We start from the raw sequence: 24,557 nt of genomic DNA on the forward strand, positions 1-24,557 counted from the left end.
GACACAGAGCCATGTCCTGTTCATTTATGGAGACATGTCCTGTGATCTGATGAAACTAAAGTGGAACTATTTGGACATGATGACTGTTGTTGTACCATCCTAACTGTGAAGTATGGGGGTGGTAGTGTCATGCTGTGGGGTTGTTTTGCTGTTTGAGAAACTGGTCCACTTTATTAAATATATGGCATCATGAGGAAAAACATTATGTGGAAAATACTGCAACATCTAAAGACGTCAACCAGGAAGTTCAAACCAGTCCAGAAGGATGATGTCCCTCAGGAGAGAGAGAGGCTGCAGGTCAACAGGTCAACAGGTCAACGTTCTGTTGTGGCCGTTACAAAGCCCTGATCTCTGTCCTCAGAGAAATTGTGGGTGTGTGTGTAAACTTCTGGTCTTTTCATGGCCACCAGGTTGTCAGAATGTGTGAATGTATTTTCCATTTTCAGCCAAACTGTGTACCTGACAGAAGCACTGACTGAACATCAGTGAAGAAGTGCTGGTGTTTTCTGCTCAGGGACACCGCTCATGTGTTTGACTTCTAATTAAAGGCAGTATAAGATAATAGGAAGTAAGAGGTGTGACATTGTATCTATTTACTTCCTGTTTGCTTTGTTTCTTGGGAAGTAAAACTTTTAGAAGAGCTAGAATTGATGAGATGGAAATGTTCTCTCTAACCATTGGATATGGAGAGTCAGATTCCTACCACTTTAATCAGCTCTGATTTATATAAAAATATAATTTGGTACCAAACGATATTTTATCTCTAAGCTGCCATCAGCCTCACATTGAACAGTTTTGCTGAGATTCAGTCCAACATTTACTTGTATGATTTATTTTTGCGGTCTTTTCAAAACTAATATAAAAAATTATTGAATTATGACCAAATATGAATTTGGACAGCTAAAACTGTTCATTTCATATAAAAAAAGGTGAACTCAGCACTGCAACACCCCAAATGAAAAAAATTTCATGAAAATGCAGCTTTTCATTTACCTGAAATTTCATGTGGAACTTTTAAAGGTTTTGCAGAGGGACAAAACAAAACAAAGGAGGGAATAAATCTTTAAATTAGTATATTTGTTTTTCTTTTTTTTTCCTTTTGCCACAAAACAGTTACAATCCATGTGAATCATTATTGTTAAGATTAAGAAACAAATAGCTGATCCTGATGCTCGTGTTAAGGCTCTCAGACTTTATGAAATATTTGTCAGCGTTAACTTCCTCTAAGTCATTAGAGATTAGATCCTAGAGATGATGTACCTGGCAAAATGAAAAGCCCCTGACTGAGCTTTAGTTGCTAGTCTTTCTGTTTCATCCTGAGTTCATGGAAACCAACTCTGAGTTTCTGCTTTGTTGTTTCCTTCATGAAGCCACAAAAGAAGCGACTGCAGGTGATACTTTTTCACTCCTCTGGATCACTGCTGTTTTTTTTTTTTGTCGTTTCTGCTCTGCCTTCTCTAACCTACTGCGTATTCTGATCCAGGTTCTGGTTCTGCTGGAGGTTTCTTCCTGTTAAAGGGGAGTTTTTCCTCTCCACTGTTGCTACATGCATGCTCTGTATGAGGCATTGCAGTAAAGTCAATGACAATGTAAGCGGTTGTCACTTTATGCTCATCTAGGAGGAGTGGAGGCTGCAAGTCAATGATGTAGAAAACTTTTTAAACAAATTCGAATAATCTGAATTAGGAGGATTAATAACTGGGATCAATTGGAACAGATGTACGGTCTGATGTTCCTGACTTCTAATAGAGAGTTTCTGTCTCTGCTGCCCCTCAGTCCTCTGGGTTCACAGCGGAAACATGTCCAGTTAATATTCTGGGAAGATGAGTTCCAGGAAGACAAAATGTTCCAGTCCAAACATAGCTGAACTCTTTTTAGCTGAAAGCTTCAAACCAACATTTGGTCATTTCAACAAAGACGCAGTTCATTAATCCACATCTTTAATGGATGAAACATCTTTTAGTAGAATGGAGCCTCCATCTGTTGTCCATAACATTCTCCAGCTATTATCCCTGGATTAGAAGGGAATACCTGGGACAGGTCACCAGTCACTCACACACACACACACACACACACACACACACGCCCACACACACACACACACACCTACAGGAGCAATTTTAGGGACCAATTTATAGCCATATGAAGAAAGTCCACGGACCAGGATTTGAACCAAGGACCTTGTTGCTAAGCAGCAGTGCTAACCAATGGGCTGGAGTATGTTCAAAAGTCACAGACATAATGTGACCCTGATGTTATTCAGTCTAGCAGTGCATGGAGTCACTTCAACACACTGTAGTTTCCCGCTTCAGAAAGTCATGCATCACAAAACTGAATGAAATCCATTAATATTAGTTATGACTTTTCTAAGACAGAAATCCATTTTAAACAAATCCAAGAGAAGCCTGAACCGTCCCTTTAAGAACTTCTTGCTTTTTTAAGTTTTATTGGCACTAGTGGCCTTTATTTATTAGTAACTGCCGGACGAGAGGAAAGGCAGAGAGAGAACTCCGACTGGAGTCTGTATGTGGCGCCCCCTACAGGAACATGTTTGCAAATAAAAATCTATTGCAGAATCACATTAGGAGCAGCGTTATATAGAAACAGGAAGTAATCTATAAAATAAAAATAATCAATGCAGGTCGGCCTGAAGTAGTTCTTATTAAAGCTGTATTTCTACTGCTTTCTAGTGTTTGATGAGAGACCGACTAAAAACAAGCTTCAACTGCGTCCACCTATCGGAGGTCATGTGACTCCTAAGCTCCCCTCCACACACACCCATCCACCCTGCACTTCAGGCAGCGAGGTCAGAATGTTCTGACCTGAACAGCTCAGTCAGCGGTAGGATTTACTCACATCAGTCACATACAGAGAACATCAGAACTATCTGAAAGTGATAAGAGCATCACTGATAAACTGTGCAGAGCTCTTCAGCCAGCAGCCTGCTTTGTTCCCATCTGGAGTCCATGGTGGACTTCATGGAGACATGCTGGCTCATATTTACACAGGAAAACAAAATATCACCATTATTTATTACAGCAGATTGTTTACAGGGCAGCTGGGAATCCCAGACATTCCTAACACAGCTCCATGTATCATCTCTGCTTCTGCCAAATTAAAATGACACTCGAAACCTTCAGGATAAGAAACGACTTAAAGTCATCTTACTCCTTAGCTCAAAGCTGAAAGTGCTGTTTTACAATCCGTCCATCTGTCTGTCCGTCTCCCCAAACGGTGCAGTGTTCTTCTTCCTCAGCTGCTGTTTGGTGGATTAAGGTCCTTTTAAAAAAATTATTAAAGTTCAAAATATAAAAAAGGTTGATGTGAGTGAATGTCATTCTAAGATTCCTGTCTCACCAAGTGGTTCAAAACAAGTCTGAGAAAAACACTGAAACTTTATTTACAAAAAATGTATTGAACATAATTTCATACAATAACAATGTTGAGCATCTGCATATTTTTCATTATAGAGTTCTAGTAAATGAATAACTCCTGGCTCCTTTGGTCAATAATTCAAACTGTATGAGAGTGTCGGGATGTTTGGAGATGCTGCAGCGTCTGACAGCTTGTTTTTCTGTTGCTGCACCTCGTTGCTTATTTCTGCCTAATATCTGGGAGTGAGCTGCAGTCGGCCTCCAGATGTGTTTACAGAGCAGCAGCTGGACAGGGAGCAGCTCCTGTCCTCGGCCTCAGGTCCAGATGAATCTGCATCTGGCAGTGCTCAGGTCCAAAGAGGATCCTGGATCTTGTTCCCAGAGCGTCAGAGGGATCCACCCACCCAGCAGGACAGAGCTCAGTCTGTGTTTGAGGATCAGAATGTTCCTGTGAAGCTCCACCATCTCAGTTTGGATGGATTCTAGTAGACAGAAATATGTGAGGAGTAAACAGATGGAGCTGAGAAGCTGGAGGCGGACTGGGGGGCCGGGGTCTGCTCCATGGCCTCTAATGTGCTTTGGTTCAGGTCACATATACACATTAAAACACACACACGTTTTTATTCCGCACTGTCGGATATGGAATCAGATTAAACATTTCATGTTTACCAAACATATTCCCATTTGCTAAATGTCAAAATAATGAGAGATTTTCTTGAGCTCTCAGAGTGTGTTGGGTAGAATGTGTTTCAGGTCTGGATCAGTTTGCCTCGCTGTCACATCAGGCCGCATGAAGCTCACTGAAACATGGTAGCTGCTCCACTGAGGGACCAGAGGAAGCTGTACCACAATGTCCACTAAAGTGCACCAGTTCCTCCTGCAGAAAATCACTCATATAGCATGATGCTGCCATAAATCATACAGGATGGTGTTCAGGTATCCTCCCTTTCATTTTGCTGATCCATGGTTGTTTTTTAGTGTCATCAGGGCAAACCTCCAGATGTTCAGGTCTTTGTTCCCGTGTGCATGTGCAGAGTGTAATCTGCCTTTACTGTTTCTGTAAGAGGCATGGCTTCTCCTCCCTGAGTGACCTTTCACTCCATGTCTGGACAGAACATGTTTCACTGGGAAAGTTATACTTTTACCCAGTCAGCAGGTCTTTTGCTTTGGTTCTGATTCAGTGAGACAGAAAGCACCAGGCTGTGGGGTGCTGGGCTAAAACCAGATTTGGTGATGGATGGCAAAATTACAATATATTAATAGATTGTATTATATATCAGTGGGTATGTTTTAATATGTCACCCAGCCAGCAGCTCCATATTGTTCCCAAATAAATATACTAGAGAATTTTAAGATAATTAAATATTGTATACTATATATAATATAGTTTTATATAAAATATGTTTGTTGAACATACATTTGTTAAAGAAAAGAAATAAAGATATATTTTTGGCCCTGAGCTGCTGCCCCTGTTAGTCCTTTCTAGTCTAGCAAAGACCGCAGCCTCACCAATAGGGGGCAGTGAGGAGCTCCACAGACACAGAGGCCAACAGCTGTCTTCTTCTTCTGGTCTGCTGTCATGGTGGACATTCCTACCATGACAGCATGGTGGGAATGGAATCAGGGCCTTCCTGATACATCCATCAGGAAGGCCCACCGTATCTTATCTAATGTTTTCTGATTGTCCCATGAAGCCTCACATGGAGGCAGAGTGTTCGACCTTATAATAATCCATATCAGATATGAAGAACTAACCAACAGGAAGCTTCTGAAGCCATCAAGATGAGGCTTTACCAAATTGTTAAAGGAGTAGTGATGATGTTGTATGTAACCATCTGAATATAACAAATTATATTTCTTATTATTCTGACATTTAGCAAAAATAAAATTTTTTTAGTAATTTATCCAACTAGCTTAAAATAAAAACGATGACTGTTCAGTAATGTCAGACAGAAATGTTATGTCTTTTTTCAGTTATATGGAGGGAGGGGGGGGGGTAAGGTGTCCGTCCTGCTCAGTGCCCCCCACCCCATGCTGAGCAGCTACCTCCTCCTCCTGCTGCTCTCAGAGCGGTACAGCTCCTCCCAGGACTGGTAGAAAACGTCCAGCTCCTGGTGGCCCCAGGCCCTCCAGACTACCAGGCACCACTCCATGTTTTCCTTCTGCTGGAAGCCACATACAACCATGTCCTTAGCCACCAGCGCTGCCTCCTCCAGGGTCCTGAGGTGGGGAAGAGGAATAGAAGGGGGTGAGGAGCTGGTGGAACGTGTCTGTCATTTGCCTTTCCCAGAAACTCACAGGCAGCTCATTTAAAAGCCATCAGTGCACTAGATTTACAGCCTATGGTAACCAAGTGCTTGTACAGGATGAAGATCTTGTGCTTTTCAGGGTTTAAAGGCACTAAAAGATGAGCAGAGAGTATCAGGACTGATCTGTCATTCATCATTTTGGGTTTGGAGTCAGAACCCCACATAACAGCGTTCTAGTTAAGAAGTCGCAATTTCAACATGGCGACGCCCATAGTAGCTCTTATGAACATAATTTTAATCTAAGCTTTCCTTCAGGAAACACTGCTTTTAATTTAAGAGTAGTATTGCAGGCGCTACATGAAACATTGATTTTAGACAGATTCTTACATGTGTCTTGTAAAATAAATGTTTCCACCTCAGCTTATGTAAGTGTACTGATGTGCAAATGGTATAAAAAAAGGAAATCACCATGATGGCGGAAAACTGCTTATCCGCCATCATCGGTGGCTAAGCTAACTAGCCTGAGCTCTTATGTGGGCAGAGCCTCACAGCAGAGCTGCGGAGAGCAAGGGGCAGGGTGTGAGCAGCACATTCACAAGCATGACTGAGAGCATTTAGCCCCTCCTCCTGGCTCTGACTGGTTGTACTGCAGATGGCAGTAGGACCACAGGAAGGAGGTAGAGGAGTTTGATTTTTTTCACAGATTATCTGCGATGGCATGGTGACAGTTTAACTTTTATAAACATATTGTTTATAAAAGTTTCGTACTACAGCTTCAATACAGAAAAGTTCCTGTTTTTTTGTGTATTGTTGAGCAAGAGCCAAAGAGAAGCCCAACAGATTTACAACATATAACAGCAACGACACTGAAGAGCCATGCAACTGATTAACACCAGATGTATTTAGTGGCAACCACAGCTCAGCATAGAGTGCATCTGTAAACACCTGTGTGCATGTGTGTGTGCGTTTGTTTGTAATACCTTGTGGGGACTATTTTCCTGACACATACTACGTCGTGGGGACCAACTGCTCCTTGTGGGGACCAGGCTTCGGTCCCCACAAGGGGAAACTCAGTTTTTGGGTCAGGGGTCAGAGTTGGGGCTAAGGTATGAATTGAGTTTTGGTTAGGGTTAGGTATGTGATGGTTAGGGTTAGGAAAAGGGTAAAGGTAAGTTTTAGGCTGTAGAAATGAATGGAAGTCAATGGAAAGTCCCCACAAAGATAGCCACACAAACATGCGTGTGTGTGTGTGTGTGTGTGTGTGTGTTAGTTAATAGAAGGTTTCTACATAGGAATGTTCAATAGCAGCTGTGAGGAGCTGCGGACATCCAATCCCCCCTCCTCCTAACCCCCATACCCTCAGACCATGGGAACCCCAGGGAGGATCACTGCAGAGGAGGAGGTCTGGGGGGGCAGCAGACTGCAGCAAAAAAAAAAAACTTACAAAAGTCCACACAACATGCTGCATGGGACTAAAAGTTCTGAAATGAACTGAGCTTCAGTTCTAATGGGTCTAACAGGCAGAAATGTTTCTATGAAACACAGCTTCAAAGTATGATCCCCCCCTTCAACTCCCATCCCCCACCGACAGATTGTTTTGAGTCACTGTAAACACACAGGGAACCATGAACCTGCAGAGAAAACTCCTTTAGGCATCAAAACAAAACAGTGAATTGTTCAGCTCTATTATGGAAATTCTTATAGTTTCTAAACATGTAATTAAATTCATTTTTGATGCCATCTGATTCACAATGCAGATCTGCTCCTAAACTAACTGGACCTGGCAGTGAGCTGTCCTCTGAAACTGCAAAATTAAGGAGCAGACATTATCCTGAAATAACAAAGAAAAAAAAGTGAAAATAAATTGCTAGAAAAACGCAAACATTCAGAGATTTCAGCATGTTCCTTCAGTACCACCACCAAAGCCCACCCTGGAGGTCCAGAGGACTCTGAGGTGCTTGCCGTTCACCATGCCTAATTACTGCTGCAGAGTTTTTCTCCACAGCGATGGAACCGACCCACCAGAACACCCTCATTCCTGCAGGAAGGGACAATAGCTGAATAACTCACCCCAGAGAGGACAGTCCTGGTGGACTGAGGACAGCAGAGACACGTCCCCTGAGTTGATTTCCACAGGACTGGATTTCAATGATTATCAAATCACCTCCACGCCTGTCAAACACACACATTCAGCATCGGGTTAGATTGCAGAACAATTCAGTTTCTTTCCAAAGTTGAATGTTGAAATTTTCTGCTTCTTTCATAGAAGTACCAACTGTCTCCCTGCAGCAGAAAGTCACTAGCAAGCCAGGAAGAAAGGGAGAAACCAAAGACAATTTGTTTTCTATATCTTGAAGAACTACTTGTTCCATTGGTAGATTAGTATTGTTATTATACTTATAACATTTGTATAAGTGAATTAATCTGCCAATGGAAGTAGTAGTTTTTCATCAATATTAAGGAATTATTTACTTAAAACAGGCCTCTATATGTTGCTGAAAAATTACTTGTAATTTAAAAAAAATTTTTTTTGTTTTATTTGACGTTTACTAAGATATTTGCACTAGAAACTAGAACAAAAATAATTGGCAAGATTTTGTTTTTTTTTTGTTGTGTAGCTAATAGTGGAAAGATCTATGCTATGTGTTTAATTTTATATTTAACGTTTAGAAAAGTGAAGGCCATAGAAACAGTTTTCCTGTCAGCTGGATCAGATGCATCACAAGGCCTCCAGGTGTGTGAACCGTTCTTACCTGGGGATCCACACCGTCCCATTCACTGGCAGCAGATTAAAGGCCTGCAGTTCAGGGACTACAGAGTTTATTTCCTCTGCAGAGTCTAGGTTAGTAGTTATGGATTCTTGTTGGGCCTGCAGGTTCTGGGCCAACGGTGAACAGCTTCTACTCTTCAGTGAACTGCAGTCTGTGGCGCTCAGACAGTTTGACTGTGGCGGTTCCAGAGAGCAGGTAGACGACAGGGAGCAGTAGTCTGTCACAGAATCCTGGTGCTGGATGATTTGTGTGCCTGCCTCCTCACTAAAAATCAGCGTCACATCTCCGTTAGACCATTCCAGCTTCCCATTCTGGTCCGTAGTGTTGATGTCATCACCTGCCGCCGCGGCCATCCCAGCAGGACGCTGCACGGCAAACACGTCCCGTAAGGGGTTTCTGTCTCCACAGCTCAAAGTAGGAAAAAAAAAAGCAATCAAAACAAAACTCTATTATGTTTTAACAGAGATGAGTGCTACATTCATGTTCAATAATACCCCTGATAAACTGGAGGCTCCACACCTCTACTGGAGAATAAATCTGACAGTGGAACATGTTTCACTATCATTTCCTGTATAATGCAGCAGACAGTTTTTAGCTTTAAATATGTTAACTGTCTTTAAATGGATCTTTTACTCCAAATAGAGCAGAACTTTGTTACATTCCTAACTAAACAGTAGCTGAACAGAGAATTAACACAATGAAGACAAACATTTTTAACATAGCTTTACTCCTCTGGTAAATGTCAATCCAAGAAGCGGACAATGATACTAATTTTCAAAAGTAGCAGGTGTTCCATGATATATCGACACAAACATCGGTATTGGTCTGATATTAGTCACTTTTTAACATATCATTATCAAGCTGATAAAAATGGGCCTATATTAACAACCAATATTTATTTCCATCTTGTTGCTGTTGGTTTCTGGAGGAGGTTGGTCATGTAACGTTTGATCATGTGACAATGATGCAGCACAGGATTGTGGGAGTTTAACTGAAGCAGGGAAGCGGTGGTGAAGTCAGCGGTGTGGTCGTTTTTCTTCTGAAGATGTTGAAATGGTAGTGTAATACCCATCATCTCTATAATATCAATAAATATCAGTCATCAGCATTATAGATGTTGCATATCAAAATGGACCCAGATTTTCATATGGATAAACCTCTAGCGTATAGTTTCTGGGCTTATCTGGCAGTTAATGTAATCCGGACAGAATCCTGTGATTTATTGACATGTGAGCCATTCCAACCATAACTCATTAAAAATTACTTATAATTTCTGAAGAGGTTGTTTTATGCAATTATGTTTCATTTTAGCACAATTTCAGATATTTATGATGTGCTGTATGCTTACAATAGTTATCTTAAACTGTAAATGAGAAAATGAAAACCCAACAGAGTCTGAATTCACAAAAAACAGAACTCCAAAGTAAATTCCAAGAGTCTATTTCAGCAAGAAATGACCATCAAAAGTTGACCGTCTGCTTAGATTAATGTAGCTTATAAGGACATTTTGTTGACCACTGGTTGCTGCCTCTGTGACCCAAATGGGTTGATTAACACCTACCAGTAGGTGGCACACAGCTCATATGAGGCGGCGTAGTACAGCTTGAGCGTGTTGCTGTGGTCATCCAGCGTCCACACAGCTTCCTCTCCACACAGACTGAAGCTAGTGGTCATGCTCACTATGGACGATGGAGCCTTGTACGGTTCCAGCCTTCGCACTGCCTGGAGACTGCTGGTGTCAATGACCAGCAGGCCTGGGCCGTTAGAGAACCAGAGCTGGAAAACACACACAAGAAACTATCAGTTTAACTCCAGGAGTGGAAAACACAAACTATATGATGAGCTCTAGGATCTGAACCATGATGAAGAGGGAAAATGTGGCTTCATGGTCACCTGAGAGCCGCTACTGAGCAGAGCCATGCTCCGGACGGGGTAGGGCCTCTGCCTCGGGTCAGAGTCCTTCAGGCCAAATACGGTCTTGTTTAAGGTGTGTGAACAAAGGTACATCTCTCCATCCAGAGGAAGGTCGTCCACCAAGGTGTAGACAGCCACCAAACCGTCAGACATCCCAGCAAACACTTTGGCCAGGCTCTGGGTAGAGAAGGAAAACATCTCTGTTTACCATATTAGGAAATATATTCATGCACATTGTCTAGTACTTTTAGGGAAGTACATCATTTTTAAATTTGTTATTCCTGTGTTATCTTCCCGTTTTGTTTTGTCAATCAACTTAAAGGGGTGGATATTTATGGAACCACATAGTTTATGTTAAATATTTTGATTTAATTCTCATTATTTTGCAGAAATCAGTTTCTTTCCTTCCCATTTCTTCATTTATTTAACCAGCAGCACACAATGTCCTGGTTACACAAAAGTAAGAAAATTAAAACAAATATATAAGTTTAAAACAAATTGCAAAACAGATTAAAAGCAATGACATTAATTAATACAATCACGTTGGGTGTTTTTAAGAACCGCTTGAAAAAATTCCAATGAAATAAGATTCAACATTTTAGTTCAGACTGGAGCTGATTCCATGCTGTAGGAGTCACAACACTGAATAACTGCTTCCCTTTTTCTGTTTGAACACGTGGCCCATGCAAGAGAAAAATGTTGTGGAGCGTAAACAACGGTCAGTAATCGATTGTTGTCGAAGAGAATTTAAATAAGTTGCAGCCAAACCGAGTAGAGTCAAATCTATATCATCAAGTTTCTATTTAACATTAATGGTTTGTTTTTTTTACAGTAATTGTCAAAAAGCCACATTTTGTTCATTAACGTTTATTTGTAAATGTAACGAAAGGATAAAACATCCAAGAAGGTAAATACTGCTCTGCATAACCAGCACACATTTAGGATAATTAGGCAGACCGCCATATTAGAGCTTGTAAGTATGCAGGTTGATTTGGTGAATATTTAGCAATGGGAAAAAGCAGATCTGTTCGCAATATTAAAGCGATATGTTTCTTATAATCACATCATAATAAGGTTTTAATAGTCTCACTAAATAGTCTAAAAAAATAAATTAGGATCAGGAACTTTGCTGTTTGGTTTCACATCTGTTGTGTCAAATGTATGAGCCTGGGCCAAACCAGAATACAAACCCATAAAGGTATGAGAAGGAGGTGGTGGTGTGCGTGTGTATGTGTGTGTGTGTGTGTGCACGACATTACTCTGACCCCTTAAGGAAGGTGGGAGGTGCTAAGGTATTCTGATCAGTTGGGTATTTAGGGCATTCACTTTATTTATGTCAGACAGGAACATATATCGTAGTGCACACAACATTCAACATCAAGCACTCATGGTGAACAACAGATTGTTTCACTTTGGTTACATTCTGATCCAAAGTCAGCAGTAAAGTGTAACCAACTCATTGTTCATAATAGTGGGTTTATGTTTACTATCTTTGGCAGCAAAGCTCTCCTTCCTGTCCTTTGGAGCTCTAATTCATTAATGTCAGAAAGTCTTATATATAAAATAAGTATGAACATCCAGGAGAGTTTTTCATGAACAGAGCTTCTGCATGAGAACCAGGACAGACCGCCTGTGGGTGTTCGGATGTTGTGTCCTGTTATCATCGCCTCAGCACAGACAGGGTAATGCAGCAGTTTCTTTTCTTTTGCCATTTAAACAGTTTTGTCAAAAGGAGTGTTTCCATTAACTTTTTTAAATGTGCATTTTGAAGTATTGCATTAGGAAAGTTTGATGGAAATGATTAACTTCAAAATAAAATTCGAACATCCTAGATTTCACAAAACCATTTTTATGCTAGCTGAGGTAGTTTTTAGTTTTTCCAATAAAGAGTTAATGCACCAAAGGAGAGATGAAAACATATCAGCCAAATAAGTTCTGCTGTAGCAAACTTTCACATACACTGCCAGGTCTGTGCCTTACCAGGCACAGACCTGGTAAAGCATAGACATTATGCCTTACAGTCAGACATTTTTCATCTCTGAAAAATGTCTGACTGTAAACCTTCAATTTGGAGGGAAAGACTCTGTTGTTTTCAAGTGTCCTCAACCTCTACTTCCTGTTTGTTTAGGAAGTAGAGGTTTACAAATTATGATTTGCCTGGCCTGGTTGATTCTAACCAGTAGATGAAAACATGGCTAATTTGCAGGTTTTTTTGTTGTTTTTTTGTTTTTCCTATTTTGTTGTCTTAAAAACCAGGCAGGTTGTACAGTAATGGTTTATTGACTAAAAATACATCCAGGTGGCCAATGTGCAATTCTGGTCTCTTCAGAGGGCAAACCTCCAGCTTAGAAAGAGTTTACTACTTCTAGAGTCTCATGTTAGTATCTTATGGCAGAAAGAAGCCCCAAAGCTTCCTCTCCTTATGCAGGGAAAGGAAGAAAAACTTTTTTTTTTTTTTTTTGCAAAAATAGGGTGGATATATTTTCTTCCATGGTATTTTGATATTAGTGGAGAAAAAAACGTCAGTTTCCAACGACAAAAAAACTTGCTCCAAGAAAGATTTCCAGTAAAACCAAATGCATCTGAAGAACTACTTAAACTGTCACTTTTTTATGATATCTATATATAAAATATGTCAGAAACTGGTTCTTTATCATTTTTAGCCAAGGTCATCTGAGTCACTGTGGTGTGTCCAAAGACCCACTTGTGGCTCTGGAGCCGCAGGTTGGAGACCACTGGTTTGCTTATTATGGGCCATTTGGCCAACATGTTTGGGCCAGCTAAGAGGAACACAGATGAGCTGTGTATTTGTGTGTGTTTGTGTGTATTTGAGTGTGTGTGTCTGCTGCCTTTGGAACTGACTTGCTCTGCAGCTGGAACGTGGAACAGACAGGTGACCACAGCTGGACAGGACAGGCGTTTCTGAGGCTGACTGAGGGGACACATGTCCTTCAGGCTGTAGACAAACACCTCCTGCTCCTTTCAGATAAGAACAGAAAGAGTCAGCCCAAATCCTACATTGATTAAACTCCAAAACACATATAAATATTAGTGTTATTATTGTTCATACCTCAGTAGCTATCCATAGAGAATTTTGCATTTTCATCTGGCAGCTGATCCTGTTGCCAGGACAACACATCCTCTTTACATCCACCTGGCCCTTCTCCACATTCACAACACTGTAGTTTCTGCACAATGCATGGGAAACCATCAAGACTTTAAGACCAAACAATCAGAAGCACCAAATATAATCCAGAGTTTGATCCATTCAACACGTTGGGACCAGCTGTGTGTTTGGTGCACACACACTCCTAGAACTAGCAAAACACTGCAGCTTATTGAGAGACTGCAAAGGTTTTCTGCCCCAAAATAAAGACTTGCCCAGTCAACATGAGTCTGTAGTGAGGAACCAGACTGATCACACTGTGGAGTTCCAGCAGCTCAGAATGAACCTACTTGAGGTTACAGATAGTAGACAACAATCTAGTTTTTACTCCTTTCTTTATCCAGGATGATGATAGTGAGGGGACAACGGACAACTGCATGTGGACATAAAGCTGCTTTCATTGCACATTTTAAATTCTCAATAGCAGCCAAGAAAACAAATTTTTCACAATGAATATCAGTCAGTATTTTATCCACCAAGTGAGACAAAAAATGTTCTGATGAAAAACAGTCATTATGGGAAATGTTCCCTCTTTACAGGAATTTCATGTATTTTAAGCTTATTGGATGTTCTTCAGTGTAAATTGTGTTAAACATCTTCTGGCTCACCAAACTTTAAAAGCCTGACCTGCAGATACTGTCAAACCTGAGCAATACCTGTGAAAAAATGCAAACTAATTTTTTAACTGCTCTCTAACATAAAGACAGAGTTCAGAGCATTGCTCTCCAATAACACAGAAAGAAGTTTGTCGCTAGTTGCTATTTTGAAAATAAAAAAGTTGCTAGAGAGGTCTGAAAAGTTGCTAAGAAAAGCAACAAAATTGCTAAGTTGGAAACAGTGAGAGGACTTTTGTTAGCCACATATGTTCAGATGTGACCTGGAGGGCGGCTCTGTCAGGCGGCCCTCTGTAAGGCAGAGCAGGAGGGGACAGCGGCTAACTGTCAGCTTTTTGGAGGAAGATAAGATTGGTTTCTCATTGAAGTATCGACTGATCTCTGATCTCCCAAAACTACGGAAATGTGCCGACCAATCCGTGAACCCTTACTAGAAGCCAAAAACAGTTTGTTCTGCAGCCAAAACCTTTGACCATATATGTACATGGATATACTTTCCAGTGTAGTCAATAGAAAGATTAATGTGTTGGTAAATCTCATCATGTTGCTGTCTCTATCTGTTAAATGAGGGAATAAAATGTAATGAGTGTGTTTGGCTTCAGTCATGCCATGCTCACTGTTGGGTCAGTATTTAAAATATAAGGATTAAATTAAAATAACAGTCATTTCATGATAATATTGTTGTCAGATTAGAAGTCTCAGTACAAGGCCAATATTTTTGAGAGTTTGGTATCACAATGTTCTTTTAATCAAGCTTTGCTTGATTAAAAGCATGGAGTGAACATTTGATTTCCAGAGCAGTGAAGAGGAGACATCTAAACGGAGACAAACCTGTCCTCATTGTCTCCGTGCCAGAAGACAGCGCTGCATCCCTGCAGCTGGGACAAGAAGAGCTGCGACTGGCTGCCGCAGGACAACAGATACCTAAGGCAGGGGAAGCTGGGCTCCTCCATCTGTCTCACACACCGCAGTGCCACTGGCCTCTAAACACACACACACACGCAATATGGTTGAACATATTAATTTAAGCATTTTATCTGTTAGTGCTTTCAGAACACCCATGAATGCTTTATAGGATAAAAACAAAATAAAAGAGAGAAACGAGATATTTTCAGGAACCTCTGTTTTCAAAATAGTTTGCACAATTACTGTACTGTACATCCCTGGTGCAGCCCACACATGGACCAAACAGTTTTGTTTTACATCCAAGCTCATTCATGCATTCTCACAGCTACAGTAGACGGCAAAAGAAACGACAACGCTAAGCTGACTGAAATCCTTTTATATGTGTAAGAAAAATGATTCTCAAATATTGGACTTCTAGGAACTGTCCTAAAGTAGAGGACTGGTACACTGAAGTTCTCATGATACTCCCCTTGGAAAAACTGACTATATCTGGCTCTATGCTTACTAAAAATTGTGGTTCTCATGATTAATAGCTTTTATAGTTTTATAATTAAAAATAAAAGCAGCTCCTAATTAGCAGGGAGTGACATTAAGTGTTAGTTCCTCAGAAGTATTGCACATTTGGAACTCTTCCTGCTTTACTTCCTCATTTTTTCATGCACCACATGTAGATATTTTAGTTTACATAATTACACCACAGTTTACCGCTGGGCAGTAAATACCTTAATAGTGACATCTTATATTTCGAAGAAAAAAAACAATATAATACTTCCAGCATAAGAGATTTCTTGGTCAAACTAAAGCTTATACAGAGGTGCTGTGGGATCATAGTTAGTAGGTTTTATGAAAGTTCACAAAGTTCTTGAAGACGGCCGGTCCTGATCATGGCCAGCTCCTCTCTGGTCTCTTGATCTGACAGGCAACTAGAGGGGTCCCACTATGTTATGGTCTATCAAGTCTGCTGTGGGCTAGAGTTGGAATTTGTGTTTAGGGGAGCAGGGTAAGTGGGGCTGAGAATTCAACACATAAAACTGAAGAGAGAAAGAGTGAGAAGAAAATCTGGATTCAGTTTGTAACAGAGACTGTATGATCCAAAAAATCAAACACCAGAAAATGAGGATAAAATAAAAGTGATACTTTAATAAAACATGGCATGCTCCTTAAAGCCACAATAAGTAACTTTTCTGAAAAAAAATAAATAAATAAAATTACATGTTTGTTAAAACTGTCACTATTTGTGACAGTAGAATATGAGACAGAATCAGTGAAAAAATGAGGCTCCTCTGCTTTCTCCCTGTGGTCCAGCTGCCAGATGCTCAGTCCAAAGCAACCAATGAGAGCCAGGATGAGGGGCTTAGTGTTGTCAATCATCCTCATGTACTTGCTGCTCAATGTGCTAATGGCAGAGAAACAATTTACCATTCCAGGAAAATCGCTTATCTGCCATCTTCATTGAGCATGCTAATTAGCCTTAGCATTTGTGGGAAGCTCCAGTTGTGTAGAACCAGCTGCAGCATAGCAGAGAGCAAGGTGGAGGATATGAGCAGTGTGTATATGAGGAAGATTGACAGCGCTAAAACTTGTCTCCTGGCTCTGATTGGTTGTTTCTGATTGAGCAGTCTATTTCTGCAGATGGCAGTAGGAGCTAGATTTGCTTAATTTTTTTTTCATAGATTTTCTCATATCAAACTGTCACATCATAGTGACAATTTTAACAAATATGTATAAAACACATGATTTTTAATCAAAGTTACGTACTGCAGCATTACGTAACAAATTCAGAAACTGTCTAGATATGAACCCCAACCTTGTATTTATTTTATAAATGGCCTGGTGTGTCCATGAAATGACATGTCAGTAATATGATGTGACATCACAGGATCTATGAAGACAACAAGACAAAAACCTTCAGCTTTTTGCTGATGGACTCACCTTCTCAGGCTTGGTGTCCCAGCACTCAGTCATCAGGGTGTGGAGGCTGTAGAACTGGACCTGCTCCAGACCGCCCAGCACCGGCCGGATGCCTCTGGAGAGCTTCCTGGCTATCTGGAGCTGGTGGTTCCCCAGAGCTGGCCTCCGCCCAGATAACAGCTCATACAGAACCATTCCATAGGAGAACATGTCCACCTGGATGGACGGGAGAGAGCAGAAAGCATTCAGCAGCGTTACAGTGGAAATGTCCAAATACAGGCCCAGGAACAACTGCAGCGGCTCTAGGAACAGAATATCACAACTCCACCCAAAAATGATCCAAACTTCTGGCAGATTCAGATTTAAAATCATTTCAGTCAAGCAAAAAGAGGAACAAATATTTTATCCTTGTTCATTTACTTTCATTAAAAAATACAATGTAGATTTATCAACAATCAGCAGATAAAATATTATTGGTTTAGCCAAATTCATTAATGTGCTCCAAGTCGAAAGGCCTCCTTACCATCACCCCAATGTTTAGCTCCCTCCACCGATTCTGCATGAGCTTTAGGTCTGGGCTCCAAAACAATAATCAGAAGAAACATTTTGCTAAAACTAAGCCTAAATCTGCCACAGGTATGAAAAATATGTGAATATCATTATGTGTTGTACAGGGATTTCTTGTGATAGATAGACCAACATAATGTTTTCAATTTCTGTGAAATAATGTATGATCCCATTATTAAAAATTATTTTCATGCAAATAAAAATCTGAACAGTGTGTGGTACATGTATAGACCCCCAGCCTATAATTCATGTTTAATAAAGCATCTTTAGCAGAAGTTCATTGCAGTTTGTTTCTACCAGCTATAGAGACTGAAAATCTGAATGATTTGTCCATTCAAGCACTACAGAACAATAAGACCAGCAGCTTGGCATAACTACATTATAAGCTGTAAAGATCAAAACCACAGTATTTGTAAGTGAAGTAATAAATACCTTCTCGTCGTAAACAATGCCCGGTCGGACCTCGGGAGCCTGGTATCCTGGGGTTCCTTCGACTCCCAGCGCCCCCTCATGGAAGGATTGCCGAGAGATTCCATAATCAGACAGCTTAACGTTGATGGGATCCTGAACCTGAAGCAGCACAGTTTAATGAGCAGAAGCCCTCAGGCCTCCAGACGTGACGCTGGCGCAGGAAGCCGCATACACACCTCCAGGGACCACACCAGGATGTTGTCCGACTTCAGGTCACAGAAGATGATGTTCTTTCTGTGGAGGTAGGCCAGTCCTGCTGCAACCTGATACGCTACCTTAAAGGTTAACATGTGACCAAGAGGCATGTACTCTGAGCCTAGGCAAGAGACACAAAGTGTTCAAGTGAGAAAATGTTGGAGGCATTCTGAGGAAATGAGCAGACAGACGGTTGTAGGAGTGTTTGCCTTTATGCCTCTTCTCCAGCACTGTGTTGAGGCTGCCCAGAGGCGCTAGCTGCAGCGCGAAGCACAGGGGATGAATGCTGATGCCCACCAGAGCCACGATGCAGGGATGCTGCAGAGAATGCAACATGCTGGCCTCCTGACGGAACTCAGAGAAGCTGCGACACGCATTAACGAACTGCAGGTGCTTCACCATGGTGTCTGAGAGCCGAACGAGAGCTTGTTACTGTCATGTGTTTAATAAACTAAGGGATATTATAAAAGAAAACAGCAGCAGCTAACACGTTTTATCCATATTTTCACCATATAAAAAAAGTTAACACTATAAGGGTTAACTCTCATTGTTAGACTTCCTTTACCCACATCTTTGCAGAAAGATATGGGTAAAGGACATCTTTCTTTCTGCATAAAAAGATGTCCTTTACCCACTCATGACAAGCTGTTAGCATGTCATGACAGGTTGTCATACAGCAACAGTCTTCAGTCAGAGGCATCTTCAGATTCAAATGACTGCTACTGCAGATCCTTTCTGCTCACAACATCTTCATCACCAACTACTTGGACGAATTGAATTATGACAACATTTAGTTTTTCTTTGGCATAAAAAAAGTACCTTTTGAATTTAATTGAATGAACTCTGACCTAAACTAAGGCCATTGAGGCATCATTCAGACGAAGTATTTTGGAAAATCCCTTGATACTGGCAGAAGCTGCTAAAGCAATCGTCCTTGAGGGATCTGTGCAAATGGATTTTCCTTTTTGAAGTGGATACATTGAAGAGAAAAATCAAATCTAACCAGACACTGTGAGGCTCTGATACCAGGGGGGGCGATGCAAAGAATCCTGTGTGTTAATCCATGCTAAAACCGAACATTTTGACTTGTTAACTTGCAACTTTAGCATAACTGAACTTGGATTACAAAGCTGATATGAGAAAAAAGAATGGAGGATTCACAAAACTGATTACCCTAAAATCATAACCTTGCTTAGTAGTTCCACAGCAAATGTGGTGATGTCATAAACAAGAAAAACATTATAATGAATAGAGAAAAATGAACAACCTGAAAACTATAACATCGTCTGTATAAAAATATCTACGCAGCACCGGGAGTCAAAAGTACACAAAAAATTATTTAAGGGCTGGAAAGCTGGAATTTGCATGACATGTCCCCTTTAATAAATGAAATGTTTGATGTTGTAAATGTGACACTGAATATCTGAAATTAAAATTTGTTAGATAATCTAAACATTAACTTTGATGAAAACATTAGGAACTGAAAAAAATCTGAAAAGAAAAATACTTTAAGTGCTTTGTGTATTGGATTCTGTATCGACTGTTATTTCTACTCATTCATGTGAAGGAGGTCAAAGGTCAACAGAACATAAATTACTGTATTAAAATAAGACAACATATTTGTAACTGAACATATGCTGGGTTTTATATAAAGGTTGTGAAGTAATCAACATGTCTAAACCTGGAGCTGCTTTACTAACTCTATGGCCGCTATAGCCAAGTTTACATTAAACATGTAAATTTGCCATTTTTATGTAAAATTATTCTCCAAACAGATGGGTTCTTTCATAAACAAAGCTATCACAGAAAGCTATTGCACCTGTATCGCTGGTGGCTGACAGCTGACGACATCTCTTAAAGTGGAAGAGCTTCACAGCAACCGGCTGGTCTCTGTATCTGGCTCTGTAGATGATGGTCCCACTGCCACCCTGACCGAGGATGTTCTGTTCCTCCTCGCACAGCTCCAGCTGAGCCTTCTCCAGAAACAACCTAACACACACACACACATACACACAAGTATGCCAATTAATAAGCTCCACGCCTAAACTGTAGACATCGCTTGGGAAATTCGTTCAGTGTTTAGTTCTGCATTATAATATTATGTATAATGTGCAAGTGACCACCTGTTGCACAAATAGAACTATAAACCCTCCTTTACACATAACTGTGTTATGTCCATAGTGCATGTCCATCTGGGCAGATTACAGGAGTCCGCATTGGGGGTGATATGATTAATCAGATTAATCATGATAGATCAATGATTGAAATAATCATCAATCAATTAAGTAATTGATTAACTGCTAAGACTTAAAAAAAGAAAATTTCGCTGAAAGAACACACACAGAGCAGTAATTAAGATAAACTTTACAAAAAAAAAACCATACACTTTCCATTAAAAAAAAAAAAACTTTGTATATATGATCTAACTAGAATTTTTCAAGTGTCAATTTTAACTTAAAAAAATACTATCAAGCACCTTTTGTGGTCCAATTATAACTACTCAACATGTCAGCCCTGCTCTGTACTGATGTTCAGTCCAGAAACACCTGAGCTTCTCATGTTGATATTAGGAGGATGTTTAAGCTGCAGATGCTTCCTTTGCTACAAAGTGCTTACTAAAGAAATGCTATTATTATATTTTAGGCAATAAAATGTTTATTTTCTTATATAAGAAAGAAATTGAAGTATTTGTTTATTAGCATTTTATGTATGCAATGCATTTTTTAATACTTTATACATTTTTTTTAAATCTAACTTATTGATTAATCGTCAGAATAATCACTTATTTAATGCTCAGCTGCAGCTCTGCTGTGCATGTTTTCAGAACATGCTGCAGTGATTACAGAACCAGAAATGTGTGCTGTTTGTCTGGGCCACTCATGCATGTGCTAACGGGCATTTCCCTTTTCCCATTAACACCTGGCTGAGCTGTGAGTCATGATGTTCATCAAGCAAACATTAATGGTACCTTTAGCTGCAACTAAACTTTGACTTGAATCAAGTTGCGACAGTCAGGGATGATGTTTATGTTACGGATGAGCCCATAATTACCCAGTCAGTATTGTGCTGTTTAAAGTAAACGAATAGGTGTCAATCTACTACAACCCTGTAAAAAGCATCAGGAGAACAGAAGGAATACAAGCTATTCCTGACAACTTCTATTGATCATAGAACCTATCATTGAAACAACCTGTCTTCCACTGAAAATCAATAAACGCATTTAATACTGTTACTAATAAGTGACTTTATATTTGACTCATTTAAAGTCCTGATGCTATGTTTAGTGAATTCCCTCAACTCGGGATCAACAATCCAAAAGTCTCCAGTGTATGGCATTGTTTAATGAAAGTGGTTTACCGTGCCGGGAAGTCGGTCATGAACAGTTCTGGGACCAGTTCCTGCAGAGGGATTGACTGCTCCGGATGCTGAGGACAGACGATGTGTTCCTGTTCCACAGCCGCCAGCACACAGTCCTCCATGTTGAAGTAATGAACCTCAGCTTCTCTTCTTCTGCCGTCCTCTGCCTGCTCCTGTTGCTGGTCCCTTGGGGCACACAGGGAGCAAGGCACATACTGCTCAATGAGGAGACTCCCATCACTCTGGGTGCCTGTCAAAGCTAGAGAAGGGACAGGAAGACAAAGCAATATTTACTTGTTTTAATGGATGCAAAAGCAACACTACGCTAAATAACCAGGAGCAGCACCCCTCCTGGTGGCAGCATGTTAGAGCAGTTCTGTTATGTTGTTTCTGATTGGTTGCTGTTTGGCCAGTGGTTGGCTTTGGTTCTGGATGCTGAGCAGCTGGGAGGATTTTTGCTCTTACTTTTTAACTTTCGGAGAGTCGCTATGGTATGTAACCATGGCAACAAGGTAAGGCTTTTACTACTGGAAGCAGCTGATTAGCATCAAGAAAGCTAAAAAAAAAAAAAGTAAAAACAGAACAATGTCTTGCATGTAATGGATTGCTGCCAGGCAGTTCTTCACACAAGGTGTAGGTGAATCCTACTAGTCAGTGGCATTTGTACACCTGCAGCACTGGCTGGAGTTCACACATGCTGGGATCAACACTACGATTCAGTGAAGATCAGCATAGAGAAGAGATCAGAGAGTGAGCAAATCACTGGACATTTCTCTCCTGGCTTTCAGACAGAAGCAGAACGGTTCCATGTGAGAAGCATTAAATCTGAGAGCGAGAAGTGTTTCGTTAGGAAACATCACACGTGCAAGAAGGACTAATTTTCTTTCTGTGTAAATTTTAAATGAGAGCAGGACAGCATCCTAAAGTGAAAAGAAGTAATCCTCCGCTTCAACTACAAGTATGAGAAGAAAGGAGCACTGACCAGGAAACCACTGTTCCATCAGAGAGTTGACGTGGTCAGTGATGAAGGCCATGGCGGAGAAGTCTCTGATGTCTGACTGACAGAGGATCTTTATGCCTCCACTCTTCATCTTCTTCCAGTTAACATCAGACGACTCCACACTGCAAACATGAGCACATGGCCTCCGTCAGCCAAAGTCTTAGAAATTCAATCAGTCTTTTAATACATTTTTAATAAATGAGCTCTAGCAGAGTAGCTGAAATTGCTGTTTTTTGGTGTGTATTTTTTTTACATTTTATTTATATTAGTCCAATAGAATATGCTGAAAAATAAGAACACCTTATTTTATTTTTAGTTCTCTAACAAATAATATTATCATGTCAATGACTAAGCTTGTTATTTACAACTGGAACAAGATCGTGGTTTAAATTAAGCATAAATATTAGTCTGCTTTACTCAAACAAACAAAAATAATTTGTATTCTATAATATAAAAAGTTAGGACACCCTGTCGTTTTGTAAATAACAATATGACTTTGATATTCTCTGAGGAAAGTTTGCCCCACTCGTCACTTTCAGCTGTGAGCTGTTTGCAGTCTTCCAGTTAGTCCACAGAATCCCACTGAGAACAACATCTGGAAATTGTCTGCAAATATACCAAATACATGGCTGTATTTTTTGTTTGTTTGTGTATTTTATGATATTCTTTTCTGCTGTATGATATCCTGTTTCATGTTTTGATGTTTCCTGAACAGATTATTTTTGTTGAAAATTAGAATTTGTTCTACACCAAATACCAAATCAATAAAAACACGGTAGACAGCTCTAGCAGTCTGCTTTCAGTCCGACAGACAGGAGCACAGCAGGCTAACTGGTTCTAAGCAGGACAAACCTCTTTCACAGTGCTGGGTAATGTTCTCATCAGACACTTGTGGATTGTTTTTCAGTGGGAATAAATGTGAGAGTCAGGTAGTTTATTCTATAAGATGCTATTTTACAATAAGTGTGAAACGGTTTTTAAGTTTAAATAAAGTCTTATTACTTGAATCTGTTTTGTTGAATTATTAAATATCCATATATCCACATGCTTTCATGCGGTGTTTTCCACCTGACTGTAAACAGCTGATGTTTGACAGCTGATGCTCCAATGGTGTGCAAATCTTTAAGAAGTTCTAGGTTTTGGCTGGACATGAGGTTAAAGGTCGCTCTGTGGATTGAGGAAACAGTCGTTTATTGAGATTTGTGAAAAATTTCTTCTTTTGCCACAAAATTCTTTTGACAAATGTTGACATCTCTTTCTGAATTCTGATGAACAACTTTGTCCTTCTGCCCAGCTGTGCTCTATCATTCCTCCGTAAATGTCAGTGTTCATGCATCCCCCATTCTGACCTGAGGTAGCCTCCATCAAAAGTGACCAGAAGCCCCTCCTTCCAGTAGATAGTTTGGCTGCGTCGGACCCTGAAGGTGCTGCAGCGGTTCCTCTGCTGGCTGCCAGCGAAGCTATAGATCAGGGAACTCCTGCGGTTCAGGCTCCTGTTTTTGGCTGAATCAAACGACTGCAGGAACACCACAATATGTGTCAATCGTGAAGAAGTCCCTACAGTGACACAGTGGTTACTGAGGCTCTAGTGGAGCATTCACCTGAACGTCCATCTCTGTGAGGCTGATAAGCATCCTGGCAATGAAGCGCTCCCAGAAGCCAGCTGGAACGAAGCTCATCTTAAAGAGACGCTGCAGCGTGTTGTTGGTGTGGCGGTGGAAGCTGTGGATGTCCATGGCTGGCTTTGGAGGAAGAAGATGTGGCAGCAAATATCTAGAGAAGGAGAAACAACAAGAATGCAGATGAACAGGAAAATGTATATTTATTCACTCCATTATCAGGTGCCGCTCTTCTTCTGGATGATTCAGTTTATAACGGTGAGCATATTGAATGCTCACTCCAGCTTTTAAACTTTGGTTCAGTCGAGGCAGATGGATCAGATTGATGTTTAACTCCCGTTTAAATTGAGCTGTTCCTCTCTGCCAGAACCTTTGTGTTGTGCTTCTGGTACCCGAGTAAATCTGATGCTCAAGTGACATCAGCAAATAACATCCATGGACGA

At 40.5% G+C, this 24,557-nt stretch overlaps 1 protein-coding gene across 1 annotated transcript in view; it reads right to left on the minus strand.

The window, feature by feature from the left end:
• Window positions 1–3,375: 3,375 nt before the first annotated feature.
• lrrk1 (leucine-rich repeat kinase 1) overlaps window positions 3,376–24,557 on the minus strand; it is a 58,953-nt gene continuing 37,771 nt past the window's right edge. Inside the window, exons 22-39 of the mRNA XM_007568220.2 lie at window positions 24,097–24,268; window positions 23,845–24,011; window positions 22,478–22,617; window positions 21,496–21,754; window positions 19,958–20,127; window positions 18,348–18,545; window positions 18,120–18,259; window positions 17,905–18,042; window positions 16,927–17,121; window positions 14,920–15,071; window positions 13,379–13,496; window positions 13,171–13,287; window positions 10,288–10,485; window positions 9,956–10,170; window positions 8,377–8,802; window positions 7,694–7,795; window positions 5,421–5,594; window positions 3,376–3,856 (exon numbers count right to left, since the gene is read on the minus strand). Coding sequence (XP_007568282.1) covers window positions 3,841–3,856; window positions 5,421–5,594; window positions 7,694–7,795; window positions 8,377–8,802; window positions 9,956–10,170; window positions 10,288–10,485; window positions 13,171–13,287; window positions 13,379–13,496; window positions 14,920–15,071; window positions 16,927–17,121; window positions 17,905–18,042; window positions 18,120–18,259; window positions 18,348–18,545; window positions 19,958–20,127; window positions 21,496–21,754; window positions 22,478–22,617; window positions 23,845–24,011; window positions 24,097–24,268 — 3,097 coding nt within the window. The 3' untranslated portion in view covers window positions 3,376–3,840. The remainder of the gene's footprint in view (window positions 3,857–5,420; window positions 5,595–7,693; window positions 7,796–8,376; window positions 8,803–9,955; window positions 10,171–10,287; window positions 10,486–13,170; window positions 13,288–13,378; window positions 13,497–14,919; window positions 15,072–16,926; window positions 17,122–17,904; window positions 18,043–18,119; window positions 18,260–18,347; window positions 18,546–19,957; window positions 20,128–21,495; window positions 21,755–22,477; window positions 22,618–23,844; window positions 24,012–24,096; window positions 24,269–24,557) is intronic.

This window comes from Poecilia formosa, unplaced genomic scaffold (genome assembly GCF_000485575.1).
Source record: "Poecilia formosa unplaced genomic scaffold, Poecilia_formosa-5.1.2 Scaffold219, whole genome shotgun sequence".
Classification (NCBI taxonomy): domain Eukaryota; kingdom Metazoa; phylum Chordata; class Actinopteri; order Cyprinodontiformes; family Poeciliidae; genus Poecilia; species Poecilia formosa.